The 20326-nt window shown below is 49.5% G+C and overlaps 1 protein-coding gene across 4 annotated transcripts in view; it reads right to left on the bottom strand.

The window, feature by feature from the left end:
- Paics (PAICS bifunctional enzyme) overlaps positions 1 to 20326 on the bottom strand; it is a 25403-nt gene extending 5077 nt beyond the window's left edge. Inside the window, exons 1-4 of one of the 4 annotated variants that reach the window (XM_089566277.1) lie at positions 20085 to 20326; positions 17815 to 18015; positions 2360 to 2538; positions 1413 to 1620 (exon numbers count right to left, since the gene is read on the bottom strand). In XM_089566277.1, coding sequence (XP_089422403.1) covers positions 1413 to 1620; positions 2360 to 2538; positions 17815 to 18015; positions 20085 to 20091 — 595 coding nt within the window. In that variant the 5' untranslated portion in view covers positions 20092 to 20326. Of the gene's footprint in view, positions 1 to 1412; positions 1621 to 2359; positions 2539 to 6119; positions 6244 to 17814; positions 18053 to 20084 lie in introns of those variants that run through there. The other 3 variants (XM_089566279.1, XM_089566276.1, XM_089566278.1) reach the window with 3 other exon arrangements.

Raw genomic sequence — 20326 nt, 5'->3', positions numbered from 1 at the left:
CACACCCACCCACATGCACACAAGAACTATGCCACAGTACAGTGAGAATGCATCAACATCCATGTGCCAAACGGGAAGGTCTTCCTTCTGAGACATCTGAGTAGAACACTGCACCATCTGATATGGTGCCTCATATAAATGAACCTTGTATTCAGTTTTGACATTAGAACACAAATCCCAATTACTCATGTATGTGACAGTATCATACAAGCTAAAAAGAAGTGCTCAAAAAATATTAGCAATTCTCTATCAACTAATGTTTGGCTATTTCAGCATTACCTCTTCTGTTGCCATGTAAAGATGTTGCCAAGATGTTGGGTTTTATCATGCACAAGTGACTAAGCCTAACAGTGCCAAACATGTATGGTTAGAAATGTTTACTGTGCTAAAAAGAATAAAAGATTTCCTTCTCTTGGGAACCTAATAACTCGACAAATCAACAATTGCATTGTTCTAGCTGCAAGCTGAGGTGGAAAGTAATATGCATTCATTGCAGAATATGTGAACTGCCTTTTTATTAGTGTTCAAGTAGTGTGCATAAAAACACGCACTCTGACCCCACTTCCACACAGACCATGAACAGGTTTTCCTTGTTCTACAAGCATAAACCTAGCTGTGTGTGCCCAATGCGGAGGTTGCATTGGATCACTTTGATAAAAGCCCAGGATCAACCTTACCAGGTGCCATGTAAAGAATGTGCCATCTAAATGGCAATGCAAACTCTGCACAAATACAAATCAATGTGAATAGGCTGAAAGCACACATCATGCTTGCTTGCATGCAAACAATGCAAACTACTATCCACTACCCAGTAGTCAACAGTGCTCGCCACTGCTATGCGGGTACTTGGAAGTCTACTAGTAGTTATCCCCTGTCAGGCTTAGATGCAAAAACGTTTTAAAAAATGTATTAAACCTTTAAGGCTCTTTGCATACAATTGTGTACAAAGCATACTTGCAGCTTTCTCTACGAGTGTGCTGCACCTGGGAGTGATTTCATATTCACGTGAATTTAGCATCTTTCATTTCACTAACAAAATTGTTTTTTTTATGCCATATAGCAAACGCAGTAAATTGAGCCAAGTACCATGTTGTCTGCCATTTTTGTACATTCCAATTTTTGCCATCAGCAATAACATTTTTAACAATTCAGGTTGTAATTGCGTGCATCTTCGAAACTGAAATTGATTCCAGGATGACTTTGGTATTTATCTGACGAGTCCTGGCATTTCAATGTTGCTATTTCCATCAATTAAAACTCTGTGTACAAAATTTTGCACATCTCTAAAAAATTATCCGCTGCTATTCTGGGCTGTAAAAATGACAAATTGTCTTTCTTGAAACAAGGCTAGCAGGATGTTATTACCTGTAGACCTGAACAGTTTGACCACATAAAGAGCGTAATATGCCCACCTGTCTGGAGGTCCACTCCATATTCCACCTTCATATCAATCAGGCTGCAGTTGAGCGATGCCCAGGCCCTTTCCAAGATCTCAAACACAGTGCGAGTTGTGCGCAGCATGATCTGCACTTCCTCGGCACCAATGGTGATGCCTCCACACTGAAGCTTGGCCGCAATGAGCTGCTCTGTGGACCACTGGGGGTCATGGTTGGCATCGTCCTGCCGCCGAAAACCAAGATTGAAAATGTCCTCAAAGCAAGCAAGAGAGACCTATGCGTGTAGCTAAATACGGCAAGCATTTAAATCAGCACCTACGGGAGTTTTCACCACATGGCATGACACCCTGCAGTTTCACAAAAACCTGGTGGATGCTTATTTAACCTCAGTGATAAGGACTTCAGCCACATACTAAACAGTGCTTTTCTGCTGCTGCAACCTGCACTTAACTTCCATCAGTCAGCACGCTTCGCACCCGTACCTTCATGCATTTGAGAATGGATGGTTAGCGAAACTGCATAGCTTGTTTAGCACTTCTAGTGCTACATTCCAGAAATAATTGTACACCATGCCACCAATAGAAATGTGGAGATCAGGTCAGTCAAGCATGCAACACACACAGTGTTTGAGGAGGAAAGGCTGCAGTGGAAGGAAGGCTGTGCTGCACGTGCTCACGTTGTATAAATGAGGAGTAAAGCAGCAAGGAAAAAAAAAAAAGACCTCACACCTGCTTTAGTTGAGCACATATAAGTATGACAGGATGAAATTGAAACAAAAAAGCATAACTATAACCACATTCAAAAATTTTGCATGCCAGTAATGTAATCCACAGTCAGCTCTTGTACATTACTACATGTCTCAAGACAGCAGACAAAACTTCTCGCTTAGTGTCCCAGTTAAGCAAGACACTTGTGAATGAATTAGCAGTTGCACCCTGGAACAGGGGGTCGAGTAAGCAAACCTTGAAGAAAGTCTCCAGCTTGGGAGGGCTGAAGCGGTAGCCTTCATTCACTCCTGGGTTCCTTTTGAGGAAAGAGCCAGTCGCAATACGCCGTGTCACCCACTCGATTGGCACCATAGCACAGTTCCGAGCCACAAATGACTTCTCATCTTGCTTGCGGACAAAGTGGGTCTTGATCCCTGCAACAGCCAAGCACAACAACACATGCAATACGGTGTTTGATTTTCTTTGCAGCCACAATTTTGTATTCCCTGCTGCCAGAGGACCTTCAGTTGTTCGGCGCTCTTACATTGTCGATCGATTTAAAGCAATTGGAATGCTTTCAGACAGTCTCAAGAACCATATAAGAGATTTGATTGGGTAAAGTTGTTTCGGCTTTTTCAGGGTCCAGCTGTTTCTGTACTATCCTTTCTATGCTGTCCCATTACTTCGCTGTGTTTCAATGTCCTACGACTACAAAATCAGCAAAAACCACTTTTCTCTTGCATGGCCACGCTACGGTCCACAAAATGCTCGTAACTGTGTATGACGAAGTGCCAGCTTGTATGGGGAACCCGAAACAGAACTCCAAGGAGCTTCAAGCAGTGAATGCAAATGTTAACAGGGATATGCTTCAAGTGGTATTGGTGTTTAATTGTTAGAAAGGACCGATCACTGACCAAAACGTGTCACGAGATGATGGCAGAAATGAAAAGACAGTGCTTCATATTGTAAGAATTGTGCACTGCAATATCGAAGAAACAATGATTTAAAATTATAATTTGACAATGAAAATCACATAAAAAGCCATCCTTTGGTGAAGAAGGCATTATCGGTATATCCCACCACATGGCCACATCTTTAAAATATTGCTGATTTGTCTTATGTGCTTAGTGTTTTTTTTTTTCTTTCAGGAGTGTTTGTCATGATTTATTATAATTCACAGTCCGTCCAATGCACCCTTTGATGAAAAGCAATGCTCCCTTCGCATCATGGACCATGTGCTTTGCACTTTTGTCACGAGATGGCGCCACAGTGTCTTGCATTTCTTAGATGAAGTCGCAACCACGGTCCACTAAAACTGTTGATGAGGAGTACATCGCTGTGCCGTAACGGCTTTGGGTGTGAAAACTAAAAATGTGATTACTGTCTGGCAGGTGAAATTTACATTAGTTTTTGGTACAGCACTTTGGTCACGTGCAATCGCCATCGTGGTCGCTGATGATGGTTTCCAGTATTGGGATACAGAAAAACGGGTGCATGCACTGATTGAGAAATTCTCTGTAAAAATGTTTTACACCGTTTCCAATAAAACCATTGCTTTTCATTGTTCTAAAAAAAAATGGGTACTTAAAATTCAGTGTTCGGTCCCTTTAAGGTGTAAGAATTTGTTTATCTTTTAGTACACAATAGCTGATGTTATAAGCATACAAGCATGGCAGACTCCAGGTGTTTTACATCGTATATACCAAAATGCTTGTGTAAAGGTCATGGCCTAGCACTAGTTCTAGTTCCTGTAGTAGCCTAGTTTCTGTGCTCCTTCCACGTGCTGTTTTGATGTGTCAAAAATTATGCATAATGAAAGGGCATGTGTTATGCAAGTCCACAACTGTGTACGTGGCTGCCGCTTTTTCGAGTTGCAGTGGAGCGGCAACGGGAAGCGCATTCGAAATGCCCATTTTCAGTCATCTGCTACCTACTCTGAATTGAATTTCAATCTATAAAGTGTAGTTTGCATATACTGCATTTTTTTTTTTTTTTCAGAGGTGCACATAGCTACAGCTTCTCTGCGCTGATAAAACCACGGAAAAAGGCCAATACATGATCTGCTGATTTTCCCAATGCTAAAAACTATATGCATTCATGACCACTACGCACGGCTGTGTTGGTCAAATATACCCAATAGGTGTGTATGCATTAAATATCAGACTAATGAAGAATTGGACGAACATGCTCAATACTCTGGTGGTATCTGAACAAACTATTGGGCTACTGGATATACAGACGTCTATTAGTCCTATAGAAAGCAAAATTAAAACCAATATGATCCAGAACTCCCCATAGAACTCTCTATAGAACTAATACAAACCTTGTATAAGACCAATACAATTCTGTATTGGGATTTTTGCAAAAAAACGGCGCCTACGAATGTTTGATACAGTAACGCAAACTAAATGCCAACATGAAGTAAGCCCCCACTCAGCATACAATGCACAGTTCCTTCCAGTGCTCACATATATTCTGAATGCTCCATGAAGCCATTTATGAACACAGTCAGCACTGCGGCGAGCAGAGTGACCAACCTCGAGCGCCATCTTAGGCACAACGGCCAAGGCGGCTCGTATGAAGCAGAGGAAGTGCAGCTTTGTTCACGCCCTGTTCCCACGTTCCCCTTTCAGCTGCCACAAGCACTTGTGCCGATTTCTCATTTCTCTCAATGCATCGCAGTCTATTACCAGTAGTGGTCTAGGGAGCCTACACGTCGTGGAGCTCCCTACCACAAATGCACGTCCCTAATGGGCGCTATTCTAAGTTCTTAAGTGAGTATTTTTTTTGCTACTGCTACAATGATAACCAAATAATACACCAAATAAACGTGGACACTAGAAAGGCCCAGCGACTTGGTGGTAGAACAGCTCGTAGCTTGTGACACAATTTAAGTGTGCTAGTACACATTCACTGCCCTGTTCACCTTAATAATACAGTTCATGAAAAGTAATGAACTTGAAACTCAGGCGGACAGCCGAAGTTCAGGCACTGCTATAAAGTTGGCTCCACAGTGCTAGAGGTCCTTCCAGCAGTGTGGTTTGCACTGACTCTCCTTTTTTATGGGGAGCCTATACCTGCATGCGCTGCGCAACAAAAAACAGATGAAAGAGAAAGCACCTAGCATTCGTGGCAATCAGCAACATCACCACCACACTTCACTGCTACCACCTGAATGACCGAGCAGAATTTCATATCCAAGGGCGCCGTGACGTTCAATAATAACAAAAAAGTGGAAAATGTTATCTCGACTAGCCACCTAGCTGCCTCGGATGTTGTGTCCGTGTGCAAGCAACAAGGCCATGAACTTGCTTCAGCTGAAACCAGTAAAAGTGCACCGCGCGATTAAGGAGACCGTTCTGGTTGGCGGCACAACGATGCGCAAAAAGCCTCAGCGGTCGTCTGCCGTTGCTACGCCGTGCAACGAACGGTCCTTCAACTTGACAGCACAGCGTTCTCGCTCACGCGAGGCCATCGATGATCGCTGGCAATGGTTTCCCCTATACCGGAGGCAGGCTCGGGTTATCTTGAAAACAAGGAAGTGTGCAGTAGCAGCAGGACGAAAACACGACCTTGGCGATTTTACCGCGCCGCCGTCTGTTGACGCCTTTCGGGAATGCAGCGTCGACGGAAGCACACAAGTCGCCTGCGTAAGGCCCGCCGTCCCCGATCTTCGTTCGCCTCATGTAAGCTCGTGGAAGTGAACTTCAAGTGCGAAAAGTTCACTCAAAGTGCGAAACACGTATCTTGCTGCGCTGCGCAGCCGAAATGAATTTCATTAAGTATCTCCAGTGAAAACAGGCGATTTTCGAACCACAAAACAGTCAGCCAGGTAGAGGACAGAGGTGCGAAAGTGCAGCGAAAGAAAATAGTTGAAGGTATTTTGACCCACACAACTGACACGGATAAGTTCGTGGCGCCAGAGTGGTCACATATCATGTAAAACGTTCGGTAGGCGCTTTGGTAATCTTTAAATGCAATAGATGGAAAAGTGGAACGAAATCAGTATTCTTACAAACTTCATGAAATGCCGACAGGCATTTAGCCGTCTGCGTCCTCCAGCACGTCATACGGATGCAGCAGACGCTATGCCATAAAGATATGGCTTAGGTAGCTGGCGCCGGCGAGCATATGCCCACGAGAGCAATCCGACACTAGAGCGTCACATGGATGACGTCAGAATTAAGAGCGCATGGCATAGCTTCACGTGCGTCACGATGCTTGTGCGCAACGTCCGAGGCGCTGTTGATGCAACGTTAGAAACAGGCGGGGGGGGGGGGGGGGGGGGGGGGGGATGCTCTCATCCCGTCTGGAAGCGAAAACCCGCACTGCGCGTGTGCGCATAATGTATGCAGAACAGGTTTATGCGAACGGATAAGGAATAGAGAAAATCCTGCTTGGTTTTCTTTAGGAGGTCATAGCACTCGCGGTGGCGTGGATTTTTTTTTTTTTCCCCCGATACACAAACGCACGAATCCGCCCCAGCGTAAGAGGAAAAAAGTTCATGCCAGTAAAAGCAAACGTTATTAGCAAATACTCGCATAGTATTGGTCCACTGCCAGGAATACAGGTTGTCTTGGAGGCCTGACCTGCAAACACGATGGCGTAATTCAGAAACGATCAGGCTTCTACTGCGCAGCCCGATTAATACCCCCCGCGGGCGGAAACGCTTTAGAGGTCGTAAAGTCTGAGCGACATTTTCGTCGTAAGGGCGTACTGTCCTTCGCAATCTGTCGGCGCCACCCCGGATGCCGCATAGAAACGGGCATCCCTCAAGGAAGTCATGCTACATATATAGAGGCTCTTGCCGTAGCGACAACTTTAGCAGAATCACAAGCAAGCGAAGATGCTTCTTCATTGCCCTAGTAGCTGGGCTGCGAGCGAAATTGTAATTTGCACGGTTTAACGTCCAGATAGCTATCAAGGACGCCCGTAGTGGAGGGCTCGGGACTAATTCATACCACCTGGGGAATTGTTTAACGTGCGTACCGTCGCGGCCGGGATGGAACCAGTCACCTCGGGACAACAGCAGAACTCCAAAGCCACTGCGGCGGGTTTGGACCACCGAGGTCTGGATTGGAGCTTGCGTAAGTTTTTGGGAACGCTATTGAAGGCCATGCAAATTCTGCGCCAACGGTGGAAGTCGACGAGTTTACCAGATATAATCCGAGCAGGAGCATCTGCAATCGCGGCAGAAACGTACACGGCGAAACAATATCATTAACCCTATCTCAAGTCCTTGTAACGAGTACGCGCTATGCACACTCCTTGTTTCCTAGCTTGCTTGGCGCCAGTCGCCCAAGAAGACAGCCTCCATAGGGGCCGTAATCCGACTGTTCCGTGTCGCGACGCTGCAGGAACCCTAGCTTCTTGTCGCCTTGTGTTTATTCTATGCCGCAAGAAAGATGACGCGAGTGATACGCAAAAGCGTTTCCGCGTGCAAGCACCTCCGCAGCGCACAGGAGAGGGGGCCACTCGAGGCACGATGGCGGATTGCGGCGGCAACCGACAACGCGACCCGAGAGGCAGACGGGCTCCGTATCAGCGCAGCCGACGTGGCTGGCGACCGTCCCTGATGCGAAGGGAGGGAGGAAGGGGGGGGGGATACCTGGTCGTTCCAAGGACGGAAAACTCCCAGATAAACGGCACTCCGACGATGACCGCCGGAGGTGCACCACGCATATGCACCCCGACGCTCGCCCCTCCTCTCATTGGCTCCGTGTTTCGAAATAACCGCACGCTGACTGGCCGAACAGTGCCAGGGAAGCCGCGGAGACTGTCCATTTATTGGGTGGTAGCCAAGGGAACAGCTCACAATCAGTGTTCATGGTTTCTCTAAACACACTTCGACACCAACAGCCGATACTAGAGAGCGCTTCCGTCTGCTATCCCCTCGAAGTACGCGGTGCAGGAAGTGCCCGGATTCTGAACAGAAATCTACACTTGCTTCCTGCTTACGTATTCTGACCGGCGCTAAGACAAGCAGTCGGTGGGTTTTGCGACAGCTCTGCACGTTGGCAGGGCGGGCTGTGCATGCTTTCCTCATGCCTGTTGCGCCATCGAAAACAGACTAGCAGCGAATTTTACCTTAAAGGTGCATATATAGACATAAAATTTTTGCTTGTGCGTTTTCTTTTAAATGACGCCTAATGTGTCGACATGTATTACCGTGCGTTATTACCCTACGATCTCGAAATAATTTATAATTGAATTTATTCTTGACGCCGTTACGTCAATCATCGTGTGTCCGATGAAACCGACAGTAGACGTTTAGGTCACGTAAGGCATGAAAACGAAATAAAATATAACCGCCGGAGCTCGTTATCAGTCCATGGACTTTAAGCAGGCTAGCTGAAGTGTTTCATTAGATTAAAATTACGTATCAGTTTATAGTGAAGTTTTTCACGCGTCACGTAACAAACATCAAGTGCACGTCAGCCATCGGCTGATGAAATAGAAACAGCATAGAAAATATGTTATACACTACTGAGCGGTCACGCGGTGATCCATGCATTCTAATGTCTCATGCCTCTGCTGAGAGAATAAAACACGCAACTAAAATTAGGTGTCCGTAGTTTTTTAACGTACCCCCGCCTCTTTTTCAAAGAAACGTATCTTGTGGGATTCCAAAAATGAGCCGCTGTACACAAGCTGGCGAACGGCGGCCAAGCAGCCTCTAAGGACTTCCGAGAAGAGTGCATAAACTCCATCAAACATTCTCTCGACATGAACATCTGAGCCAAATAACACTTCTGCACGCAGCAGAGAACCAAAATCACGTGCGAAAGTCGGCGAGTCCTTTCTGGAGACTCTTTCATGCTCGCGCCCTCCTCCGTCGCACGCTCCGGCGTAATTCTGTTCAGAGATGGCTATTGGTTATTTCAGGGGTCACGGAGCTGCCATGGCCGCGGCCAGTTAACAGCGTCGCTCCGGCGGGTCAGGAAGCTCCGCCCCTCGGGGAATTCCCGCGCGCGTCAGGGGTGGGGTGCGCGGAGGAGCGCTTACCATTGAGCGTGCAAAAAGAGACGCGAGGACAAAGGCGCGAAGACGCTGAAAATTTCGACTACGGTTCTACAAAACGCATTAAAAAATTCTCTGCCTCTCCCGTAACCGAGAGTAGAGTAAGCATGAAATGTTTACGGGCCTAATGTCATCTCGGTGGACACCCGAACCGCACCGTACAGGAAGGGAGGAACGCCACCACCCGTTCAGCGCGATGCCTTGCCATTTGAACGCAAGGTTTTTTGAGGAAAGGAAATTGCGCAGTAATTCTCTGCCATCTCGGTGGACACCCGAACCGCGCCGTAATGGAAGGGAGGAACGCCACCACCCGTTCGGCGCGATGCCTTGCCCTTTGAACGCAGCGCTTCTCCCCCGGATCACGTATGACAACGAAGTGTAACGTGGAATTTATGTGCTTTTTGCACGCGTTATTAGAAATCGGAAATTATAATTCCGTGCATTATGAAACCCACAGCTCCACTGATATCTTGATAAACATTGAGAAGGCACTGGCAGCAGTTATTTTTTGTCTCGTTTGGAGACCAACCGGCGCTTGCATGCCGGTCGCGTAGGAGGGCTTAGAGAGTAAATCTCGTTAAGTCTCGTACGGTGCCCGGATGTTCTCGTTTCAGAGCCCGGATGAGTGGATTTCAGTGCCCGGATAACTGGAATTCAGTGCCCGGATGAGTGGATTTCAGTGCCCGGATAACTGGAATTCAGTGCCCGGATAACTGGAATTCAGTGCCCGGATGAGTGGATTTCAGTGCCCGGATGAGTGGATTTCAGTGCCCGGATGAGTGGATCTCGGTCTCGGCGTGACGTCACCACACTGCCGACAACGGGAGCTAAAAGCATTTCATGCTTAAAAAACTGGCAGAGGCTTAGCTTGGTTAAGCCCGGAAGGTTGCGAAAGCAAATTACGAGCAAGTTTAGCGACTGCAGTAGTGAAAGGAAGGCGAAAGCCTGAGTGCTGCACGGAACGCCGGAATCAGCTTAAAGTGCTATTGAGGTGTCCACTAAACCAGAGAGTTGGTAAGGCGCCTTTCCTTTCCTCCAAATCAACGTAGTCTACAACGCATCAATGAACGCCACAACAGAGGTCACGCTTAGGTCAAACGTGGATCCGCAGGGACGACGCTGAAAGCTCAAAACCTAGCGCAGTATTGCTTTCGCAATAAAACTTTCGACCTGAAAGACGCGGGTTCGATACCGGCCGCGGCGGTCGAATTTCGATGGAGGCGAAATTCAAGAGGCCCGTGTACTGTGAGATGTCAGTACACGTTAAAGAACCCCAGGAGGTCGAAATTTCCGGAGCCCTCCACTACAGCATCCCTCATAGCCCGAGTCGCTTTGGGACGTTAAACCCCATAAACCAAACCGTTAAACTCCCATAAACAACAAAAACCTTTCGCTGGAGGCACGCGACCTGACATCAGAAATTCTTGTAGTAACAACATGATTTTCTGTAGTATTGAGCAGTCTCCTTGCGTAACGACAGAGCCAGTTCTGTCGCAACAGACAACTTCGCAATACTACACAAAATAACCGAACGACAACACGACAGAAATTTGTTGTATTTTGGTCTGTCAATTTTCGATAGGGGTCCATTAACATCCCAGGAATGCCCCACCTTTATTGAGACCCCATTTCAGAGCCCTTTTAAATCAAGCTCCAGCAGCATCACATGTTGTGATCCGCTAATAGTACAAATACGTATTTGTACTGCCATGCAGATAGGCCTCGTGTCCGTTCTATGTGCGAGGATGGAAAGGCGAGCCAGCTGGTAGTCCATATCATAAAGCAGCGCAATGCAGGCCTGGGCAAGGAAGGGCACAATGCCAGCGCGCGCTGACTTGGAACTTCAATTCAGGGCTGGCGAAAGATCAAGATAAAGCGCGTCCTGGCAGCCGGCACCTACCTACGCATCCGTTGCGGCAACTGTATTTGCGTTCTTCCATAGCCGCACAGTAAAGCCTCTGCACGCGTGACGACCACCTTGTGCGCGAAACTCTGGAAGCATTTCTCCTTTTACTCGCACCTTCCTCCCTTCCCTTACGGCGCGGTTCGGGTGTCCACCGAGATATGGGAGACAATTACTGAGCAGTTTCCTTTCCTCAAAAACAAAACCAACCGCACAGATTGCTCAACTGGACATTCAATGTGTCTGCTCTCCGTCGACTACTTAACTGAGAAGAGAACAAAAAAAGATCAGAATCCACGGCTTAGTTTTTTTTTTTCGTTCCATTATGCGTACGAACAAGCTTACTAAAGAAAAAATGCACGTTTCCAGATGAAAATATCTAAGAACTGCGCTGAAAGTCAGAGCTTGTGCTGTGCCCTTATTTAATATTTTGATGCAGGGGGGGGGGGGGGGGGGGGTATCTCAGCCAGCGCCTTCGCTTCGGCGGACGCGGTTGTTGCGACGCGCGTCTCTTTCACATTTTCCTCTTATCTTTCAACTCTCCTCTATCTGCACGTGGCAGCGGCGGTGGCTCGACTTGAGCCAGTTGGCAGGCCCGTGCACATTCCTTTTCATCCTTCTCTCAGTCGCAACAACAACGATGCAGGTTAAATATAAGAACTCCCTTCACAACAACAAAAAAGTTTGTTCTATGAGAGACGCCGTAGTGGTTTGGTTTATGGTGTTTAACGTCCCAAAGCGACTAAGGCTATGAGAGACGCCGTAGTGGAGGGCTCCGGAAATTTCGACCACCTGGGGTTCTTTTACGTGCACTGACATCGCACAATACACGGGCCTCTAGAATTTCGCCTCCAAAGAAATTCAACCGCCGCGGTCGGGCCGTAGTGGAGGGCTCCGGAAATTTCGACCACCTGGGGTTCTTTAACGTGCACTGACATCGCACAGTACACGGGTCTCTAGAATTTCTCCTCCGAAGAAATTCAGCCTAAGGAGGCCAAAAGCTAAACCGCAGTGCCAGACTGCGGCGTCCCTTCGGGAAGCAGGGTCCAGAGGCCCCGCCGTAACTCCGCTGGCAGACATGTCCAGGAAGTTCAATGCGCATGGAAAAAATAAAAATTAGGACTGCAAAAGGGAACCCCAAGCAAACCGTCGAGCGAAGAGACCTTCGATTATAAAGCAGCACACGCAAAGTTAAAAAAGAAAAAGAAAGAAACAGTGACGGAACACGACCATCGGCAAGGTCACGTTGAAGCGACTGCTCCCAGTTACGCTCACGCGATTTCCCCTTCTTACGCATTAGACGGTATTTTTTATCCTTTGCTCAAACGTAACCTTTTGGCAAGTGGACAGAATGTCCTCGGGGCGTGTATGGCGGGAAGGCACGGCGTACGAGTTACTTCGAAGACACGGACGACACTGTGCATGCACCTAGCGGTGTGAATGCCACATGCGTACTGCGTTGTGGGCCTGACTATGCTAGAGATCCGGGAAGACTCGTGCAATGTCCTCAATCAGTATCGGTGAAAAGCAGCCTGCTTACTGATTACTCAGTAAAACGGCGAAAAAACAACAGGGGAAAAATATAAAAGTGAAAAATTTCAAAGCAACGCAGCAGAGAACTGCGCGTTGCTGGCGCAGATAATCTGTCGCAACAAGCTCGGTGGCTGCAGAGAACTAAAAACATGGCTGCACAAAGGCTGCGGAGTCTCAGCAACGCGAAGCCACAAGCGGAAAGTATATACGAGAAACAAAATGCGTGCAGTAAGTAACCTTCACAGGGAGGCTGTGCTCTGCACAACAACGCAGGGGAATCTTATCGCCAGTGAAGGCAATGTGAAAGTGGCCTCAGATGTGCAAAGAGATATGCGCAGCGCACCCCATTATCTCCCGCGATCACGAGAGCACTCGTTCGCAGAAACACTCCACGGCTCTTTGCCGGCCGGCACTCACTGCGCTGGTTTCTCAGCTCAGACGTACAACGGCAGCAATCTGACAGCCAGAGGGCAGGGGATTATCTTATCCTGGCGCTCGGCCCGGCGCCGTCTGCGACGATTAAGTCCAGACAGCTAACAAGGGTCGCTTGTTTCGCTCCACACGAGCCTTTTTTTTTCCCCTTACGCAACGAGCACTGGTAGATGTAAGTACATTTGCACAGTTGCTGAAAGGTTTTGCTGAGGGCACGGGCAAAGTAATTTACCTTCCAGCCTGAAACTTTTATCGCATGCCGCAGTTGTTGACGGCAAGCGTTCAAAGATTTTCCTTTTTTTTTTCTAAAAAGGCGGACGGGGGGGTGGCAGTCGAGCCATGGTTAAGCGGCAAGTGCAAACACGTGACGTAACCGCGTTGCTCGCGTCAGCGCAATGGTTCGATCAGTCACGCCGAGCAGCGTTGAGCCCGATTGCAACGGAACGTGCAACTTCCTCGTTCCATCTCCGCCTCTCCCATCCAACGTCTCCTGCACCATCGCTCGGTTGTCTATGCGGCCATGTGCACAAATAAGGCTCAAGTTCGGACCACACAAAGCCCTTGTTTACATCGCCTCTTCGGACCGATGCTCTATTGCTTGCTTCATGACAGAGAAAAGCATAGCTTCGGGGCTTCCCGAACGATTCGACGATAGAATGCGTCCGGCACCGCGGCCTGCTTCGGCTACGGTGCTATTGCGGGGTCTAGCATCTTTTGCACTTTTTATGAAACTTCGACACAGTAACGGCAAGACGGCACATGACACTGATGCGGACCTGGGGACAACTCAAGAAAGGAGCGGCAGATATGTCCCTCAAAGGAGGCCTTCAAGCCAATGGCGCCGACCGGTTTCCATGAATCCGCTGGCAGATGAAAGGGGATTGACCGCGGCGTCATGAAAGTCGGTCGACGCCCATCTGCCACCCTCTGCGGTGTCACGCTAGCAGGTCCAAGGGGATTAACCACGACGTGGTGAGAACCCGTCGGCGCCGTTGGTTGGAGGGCCGCCTGTGAGGGGCATCTGCCGCTTCTTTCTTGAGTTGTATCCGACTGCAGTACAACCATGGCCTGCGAGAGTTCTCTCTTGTCCTGACTGCGCAAAATGTGAACTCACGCCGAGCAGCGTTGAGCCCGATTGCAACGGAACGCGCAACTTCCTCGTTCCATCTCCGCCTCTCCCATTCTACGTCTCCTGCACCATCGCTCGGTCATGCGGCCATGTACACAAATAAGGCTCAAGTTCGGACCACACAAAGCCTTTAAACTTTGCACCGTAGTTTCTTCGGTCAAGACATCAAGCCATAAACAACGACAACAAGCATTGGCGTTTTGAACCCGTGCGTGCACCGCGACACTGCTATCGCCGCGGTGCTTTTGTGGCCAAGCACGGGCGGATATTTAGCAATACTAACTTGGTAATCAAACAGCCCCCTGAAGCATCCCCATGGAGAACTGCTCCATCTGAATTGTCAAGGCATACTAGTGAGCGCTCAGGTCGAACTACGATATCAATAACTGACTCCACTTGAACAACCTGACTGTCCCCACTGAAACTGAGGACAAATTAAAGTTGGCCTGTATTAGTAGATTACGGTGTCCTAAAGGCAAATACACCAATTTTGCTGAAAACTTTTTTTTATAATCTGGAAGAGGATCAGTTACCGCTGTAACGCAAGAATCAGCGATAGCTGTTTGCGACGATGAATGCGTCACTGTGCTGTAACTCGTGACGTCACCGTGTTCGGACCAATGCGCGTGGCGCGTCGCCGTGACTTTGCGCGTGGCGTCACTGTGCTGACCAATCAGCGCGGCGCGGTGTCCAACGACCGAGAAATACGCTCTTAAACAGTCGTCACTGTAAAATCATTGTGACAGGAACTGACGTCGCCGCAGCCGATGAAGCAAGCGAGCCGCGCCGAGCTTTTGTAAACAAAAGTCCAATTAACCCCAGCTGAGCAGTCAGCTTGGCGTCGCCTATGATGGCGTTGAGTGCTCCCCGAACCTCGGAAGGCTGGTCGTGTGGCCCGCTGCGTAAGGCCGGGGAGGGGGCGACGGCTTTCTCCATGCCGCTATCGTTCGCTGCCGTCGCGCGAGACAGCGGTTATCAGTGCACCCCCCCCCCCCTCCCCCCCTACCGGGCACACTGCAGAGTCCGAGGTGACATGGGGAAGGGCTCGAGAGCGCCTCACCAGACGATTTTTATCGACTCCAGACTGCTATGGGGGGGGGGGGGGGAGGGGGGGGGAGCGATAACAGCTCTCCGCTCGAGTGTTATCCGCCCAAGAAAAACAGCGAGGAGCTCGTGCGCCGGGAGCACCACACTCGCTAGCGTGTCAAGGGAATTGTGCGCGTTACGATATCGTTGCAACTGCGCTCGCCGCACACCAGTTGCGCGAAGGCGCCGGGAGGAAGAAAAAAAAAATTAGCGTGAAATTTAAAAGGAATGTCACGGCAAAATCAACGAAAAAAAAAAAGTCGGAGTGCGAGAATGTCTGCGACAGCGATAAGATAATTAAGCAATCGTGCAGCGAACCCAGTCATTGATTTCTGGTTCACTTGGAGAACTGCGCGACTCCGCAGAGGTTCGGCCAGCGAGAATGGGATGGAAAGCGTGCACAGCAATCACTTTGCCGGAACGCAGTAAATGGGAGCCCCAGAAAATGAGGCGAGGGCACTATTTCCTTCCTCTAAAAACAATTCACCAATTTTTATTTTACTGTCCTGCGCTTTCCCAACCTCGAGAGTACGCGAGCTTGATCCCAAGCGATTGGTGTACGAGGTACTTTCCCCGGGGCGTCGACATAGCCTGTCGCGATTGAAACTGAATGCCGTGTCCTGCAGGCCGAAACTGCTATTCCGGTGGGGCTGAGTCAGGAGCAAGGTGTGCGCGCCTGGAAGCATTTGCATGGTAACTTAGCGAGAGGATCCGCTGATACATGCACTGTAACTGAGCAAAAGCGGTGCGATAGGCGGGGAGGCTCACGGTTTACCCTGTACAACCGTGGCCATAATAGACATGTTTAGGATAGCATTGCTATCGTTTACCACCTACCGCGCTGATGGGTCCCGACGCAGCAGGCTAGCACGGTGTTAACGGGAACGTGGCGCCATTTAGAGTCTTCACTGATCTGCGCATGCCCAATGGCGGCTCGGGGTACAAGCTATGCTAGAAGTATCTAAATAGAGATTTAGTGCAGCGGAGACGTACCAAAGGAGATGTGTACCGGTTTACCGGACTCCGGCTGCGCACGCGCACTGGGCCCACCAATGTCACTGCACGTGCGCAGGAGTCGTTCTTCCGGTAAACAGACATATGCATCTGTGTTAATACGTCTGCGGTATGCTAAAGACGTCTAATAATACGGAGCAGCAAGGTTCTTTGGCTAAACTAAACTGGAACTTCAGCCAACTCTTGTCATGCGTTACCTAGCGAAAATTACCACGTAATTAAGGCCCTCCAGCCACGTCGACCGACGTCGCGGCGCCGCTAGCTAGCGTGACATCGCTATGAAGGTGCAAGGGTATTAACCGCGACGTCACGACAATCGGCCGGCGACACCGCTTGGGAGGCCGCCTTTGATGGGATGGCGCGCTTGCACATAAACGGGAAAAATTCCTGTTCGTAAGGCGTGAGAACAGTTTAGTTACAACACGGAACCGTGCCCCGTATTATTCTGGCCGCAAGTGTATGTGTGCACTGTTTCTGTATACATGAGTGAAGATTTTTGAAAAATTTCACGAATGGAGCAGCAGCTACATACCGTCTAATTAAGCTTCCAGCTTACACCGTACCGCGACGCCGGTAAAACTTAGAGCCAACGAAATGCGTTCGTATTGACTGGGGCGGAGCCACACCAAAAAGGCTTAAGTCCTCCGCGGGTCTTACACATTAGGAAACTAGAAATCGCAGGCCAGCTCCACTGAGTGCCAAAATACCTATAGTTTCGTATTTGAACCCGCTTAAAATCGGACATTTCGCAGAGAGAATAAACGGACATTAGGCTATAAAACCACAGATGTGTGTGCGCGCGCGCGCGTGTGTGTGTAGGAATCCAATGAAACCAAGGAAAGAACAGGGGGGAATGTTTTTTAATCGGTGTTGACCAATGGGAAATAATAGCGCAATTACTATGGCTGATAGAGAATCCATCAGAAAACACGCACACACACACGCACACACACACACGCACGCACGCAATCTCAAAACCCGACGAAACAGGGCCTCCTTCTGTAGCTGCCAATAAGTTGGGCATACTCAATAGCGCAAACGTCTCACTATTCCTTCGTGGTTGAAGGTTACCGCCGAAACCGTGGCCACAAAAAGGGAAAAAAAAGCGCACCCATGTCTGCCCGCATTCCTGTTCTAGGAAGATGCCGGATTATAACTTCGGTGCAAAACTTGAATCGCAGATCCTATAAGTGAGTGCAGAGGGGGCACACGGTTTTGTTCCTTTCGTTGGCAGAAAAATAAAAGCAGCCACTCCACCAGGAAGCAATAGCGACAGCAAGGGCGTAAGAGTGCCGTAAGGGGAGCTCCGGGGCTAGAACACTCCCGCGGTACCTTCTCGCCGCCGATGGAACTCGTCAATTCTTGATACCTTGTTGCCTCAAAACTGGTGCTTAATCTGCGTTCCTGGCGCCTACGTTCCGTCATCCACAAGAGCCCAGAAATACTCCCGATTAGGTGCATGCACCTAGTCTTTCCTCTTCCAAGCACAGCAGGAAGAAGCCTTCCACTCTGCCCCCAAAGAGGTGGGAAGAGGGCGTGCCTCTGCGCGGCAGAGTTCGCACACAGCAGCATGTCGCACACACGTCTACATACCGGCGTTGTTGAGCAGGGTGAAGATGCTTGCGGCGGTGGCGTTTGAAATGGCCGCCTTGCCCTGGAGGTCGTGCGCGCGAGCGCCATCACCGGCCGTGATGCGGTCCTTGGACACGAGGACCACGTTGCCCGGTTGATCGGGCAGCTCGTACACGATCTTGGTCTTGCCTTCGATCACCTTCTTGCCCAGTCGGAGACCGCCTGCGGCAGCGCATAGTGACATTATACTCGGTGGGACACACGCTTCAAGGCTGCGTGGACTTCGGGCCTGCATTTCTGACGTCGCTGTGAGACGACGCAGAAAGAATCCGCTATACGACCGGTTCCGCGACATGGTCGTACCTGTACCCCCACATCCGCGCCGGTGCTACAGAAAGCTCGCGTGAGAACGGCACCCGAGTACCATGGACGCTACGTTGCTACCAGGTTACGAATATACATCAGGATTTTGGCGGCCCGCAGGCGCACGTATCCGATACCGTTCTATCCTACAAGGATGAAGGCTTAAGCAGGTAGCTATACTGTTTTTTTTTTGTGTGTATGTGAGTGTAAAACTACACTCAGTACCAAAACATTCGTGTGAAAGATCAATTGCTCCAATAGCAAGTCGTTTAGACATCACGATCATATGTTTTCCTGGTACGGTAGTCAGGGTGCACACATTCATATTTTTCAGCCGTGCAGACAATAACAGAGGAACGTAGCGGTCATAGAGAGTCTCCAGAAACCCAAATGCGCTCGTCCCCTCATCGAGACCAAGGTGACCACCGCGACCTCAACGTTCACCGGCCCTGGAGTTCATTAGCAGCGAGTGACCGATAACCCCAAGGACACGACGGGGTGGACTTCTCTCTCTCTCTCCTTTTATCCCCTTCCCCTTGCATACGGTAGACAGCAGGGCACCATTTGTCATTCTCTGCAGTGGTGCTTCCATGCCTTTAACTGAAAATACCCTCCACTAGACCCATGAAATCCCAATTTCAGTCTTTTTGCCTGCAGCACCTTGAAAGCTCCGACAAGTTAAGAAAAGTGACACTTTAGGTTCTAAAAGTTGCCTCACATTCCGTAAAAATCCCCTTCTCGCATAATTTTACTCCCCGAGTACACTGAAAAGGGGAAAACTCCCCAAGTGAAACATCACTGGCAAGCTGTGAGGCACAGTTTTCAAGCAATGCGTCGAACTTACCCTCGAAGCGTTTACGTAATGATAGCGGCAAAGTTGCCATCATAACACCCATGTCACGTACCGTGCTCGGAGCTCGACCGAGATTACACCAAGGTTGCGCGTCTGCTCGCACGATTCGCAACGGTCACCTCGAAAAATAGAATTTATTGCGATTGTGCTGGCGTCTCTCGCCCAAGAGCTGTCGCCAAGGCTGTTTGTGTTTGCTACTGGGCAATAACTGCGGAGACTTGACGCGATCAGTTTGTAAACAACTCTGTCACTGGGCTCCCTGTAGAACTCTGTTTCTGACGGGGGAAAAAAAAGGAAAGACAAACAGAAACCATTAACGAAAGGAGGTCGCTTAATTTTTTTTAGAAAGCAGGGGATCGCAGGGGACCTATCATTTAGAGAAATCCCAGTCGTTTTATTACTTCATCGTAGTCATTACAAATAAAGGTGGAGTTGCGAACACTACCTTGAGGCAATAATTAACGAGTTTTTACAGCATGGAAATAAGCACACTCTGCAACTGGTGCCAAATTCTAACGAATGGAAGAACTCAGTATAAAATGCGCACCGCGTCGACTCCTTACAATACGGGCTGGCCGTTAGCCGCGCAGAGAAAACGAACGGCACGAGTGGTAATTACGGCAAAGCACCTACGCAAAGGGGATGCTTCACAAGGAACGCACTGTCTACGTTACGCCCGCAAGAAAACGAACAGCTACTCTCCCGCGTCGGATTTCACGCGCAGATTTTGAACGCAGCCTCCACGATGAAAACAAGAACAGGAAGACCCCACGCGCAAGGACGGCAATCCGGTTTGTGCAGCTGCGCGTTTCCCACGCTTTTAAATAAACCGCGCGTCGATTAGCAACCACACCCACCCAGGGGTGCAGGCGAAGGCTCGTAAAGGCACAAAACCTGCGAGCGCACTGCGTTGGACTGGGGTGGTGGTGGCATGGGCGGCAGAAAGACGCCACCGCATGCGAGTGCCGGCTGCCGACGGCGCGCATTCGAAAGCAAGCGCCGGAGGTCTCACGTTACGGCGGGCACCTGAGCGCGGTCCAAGCGAGGAATGGCGCCCGGCGCACCGAATACTCACTAGCCATGTTGTCGGCGACCTTGGAGCAGCTGCGAGCAAAAGTCGAGCAAGACGACGACTGGCCTGCCTCAAACAAGAGCTGCCGATGCGCTGCCTTTACAGGGGAGCTGTAAATTGGCCCCGGGTATCGCGGGCGCGAAGCGAGTTCGAGCAACACGTGTCTCCGGCAGGGCGCGCGTATACAACCCGCGGGTGAGGGCGGCAGGAGAGGAGTCGCCGGGCGGCCGCGCAACTGATAGGCG

Source organism: Amblyomma mixtum, chromosome 1 (genome assembly GCF_055824585.1).
Source record: "Amblyomma mixtum isolate Tamu chromosome 1, ASM5582458v1, whole genome shotgun sequence".
Classification (NCBI taxonomy): domain Eukaryota; kingdom Metazoa; phylum Arthropoda; class Arachnida; order Ixodida; family Ixodidae; genus Amblyomma; species Amblyomma mixtum.
The sequence above is the reverse complement of the archived record's forward strand: the minus strand, read 5'-3'. Positions and strand labels throughout refer to the sequence as shown.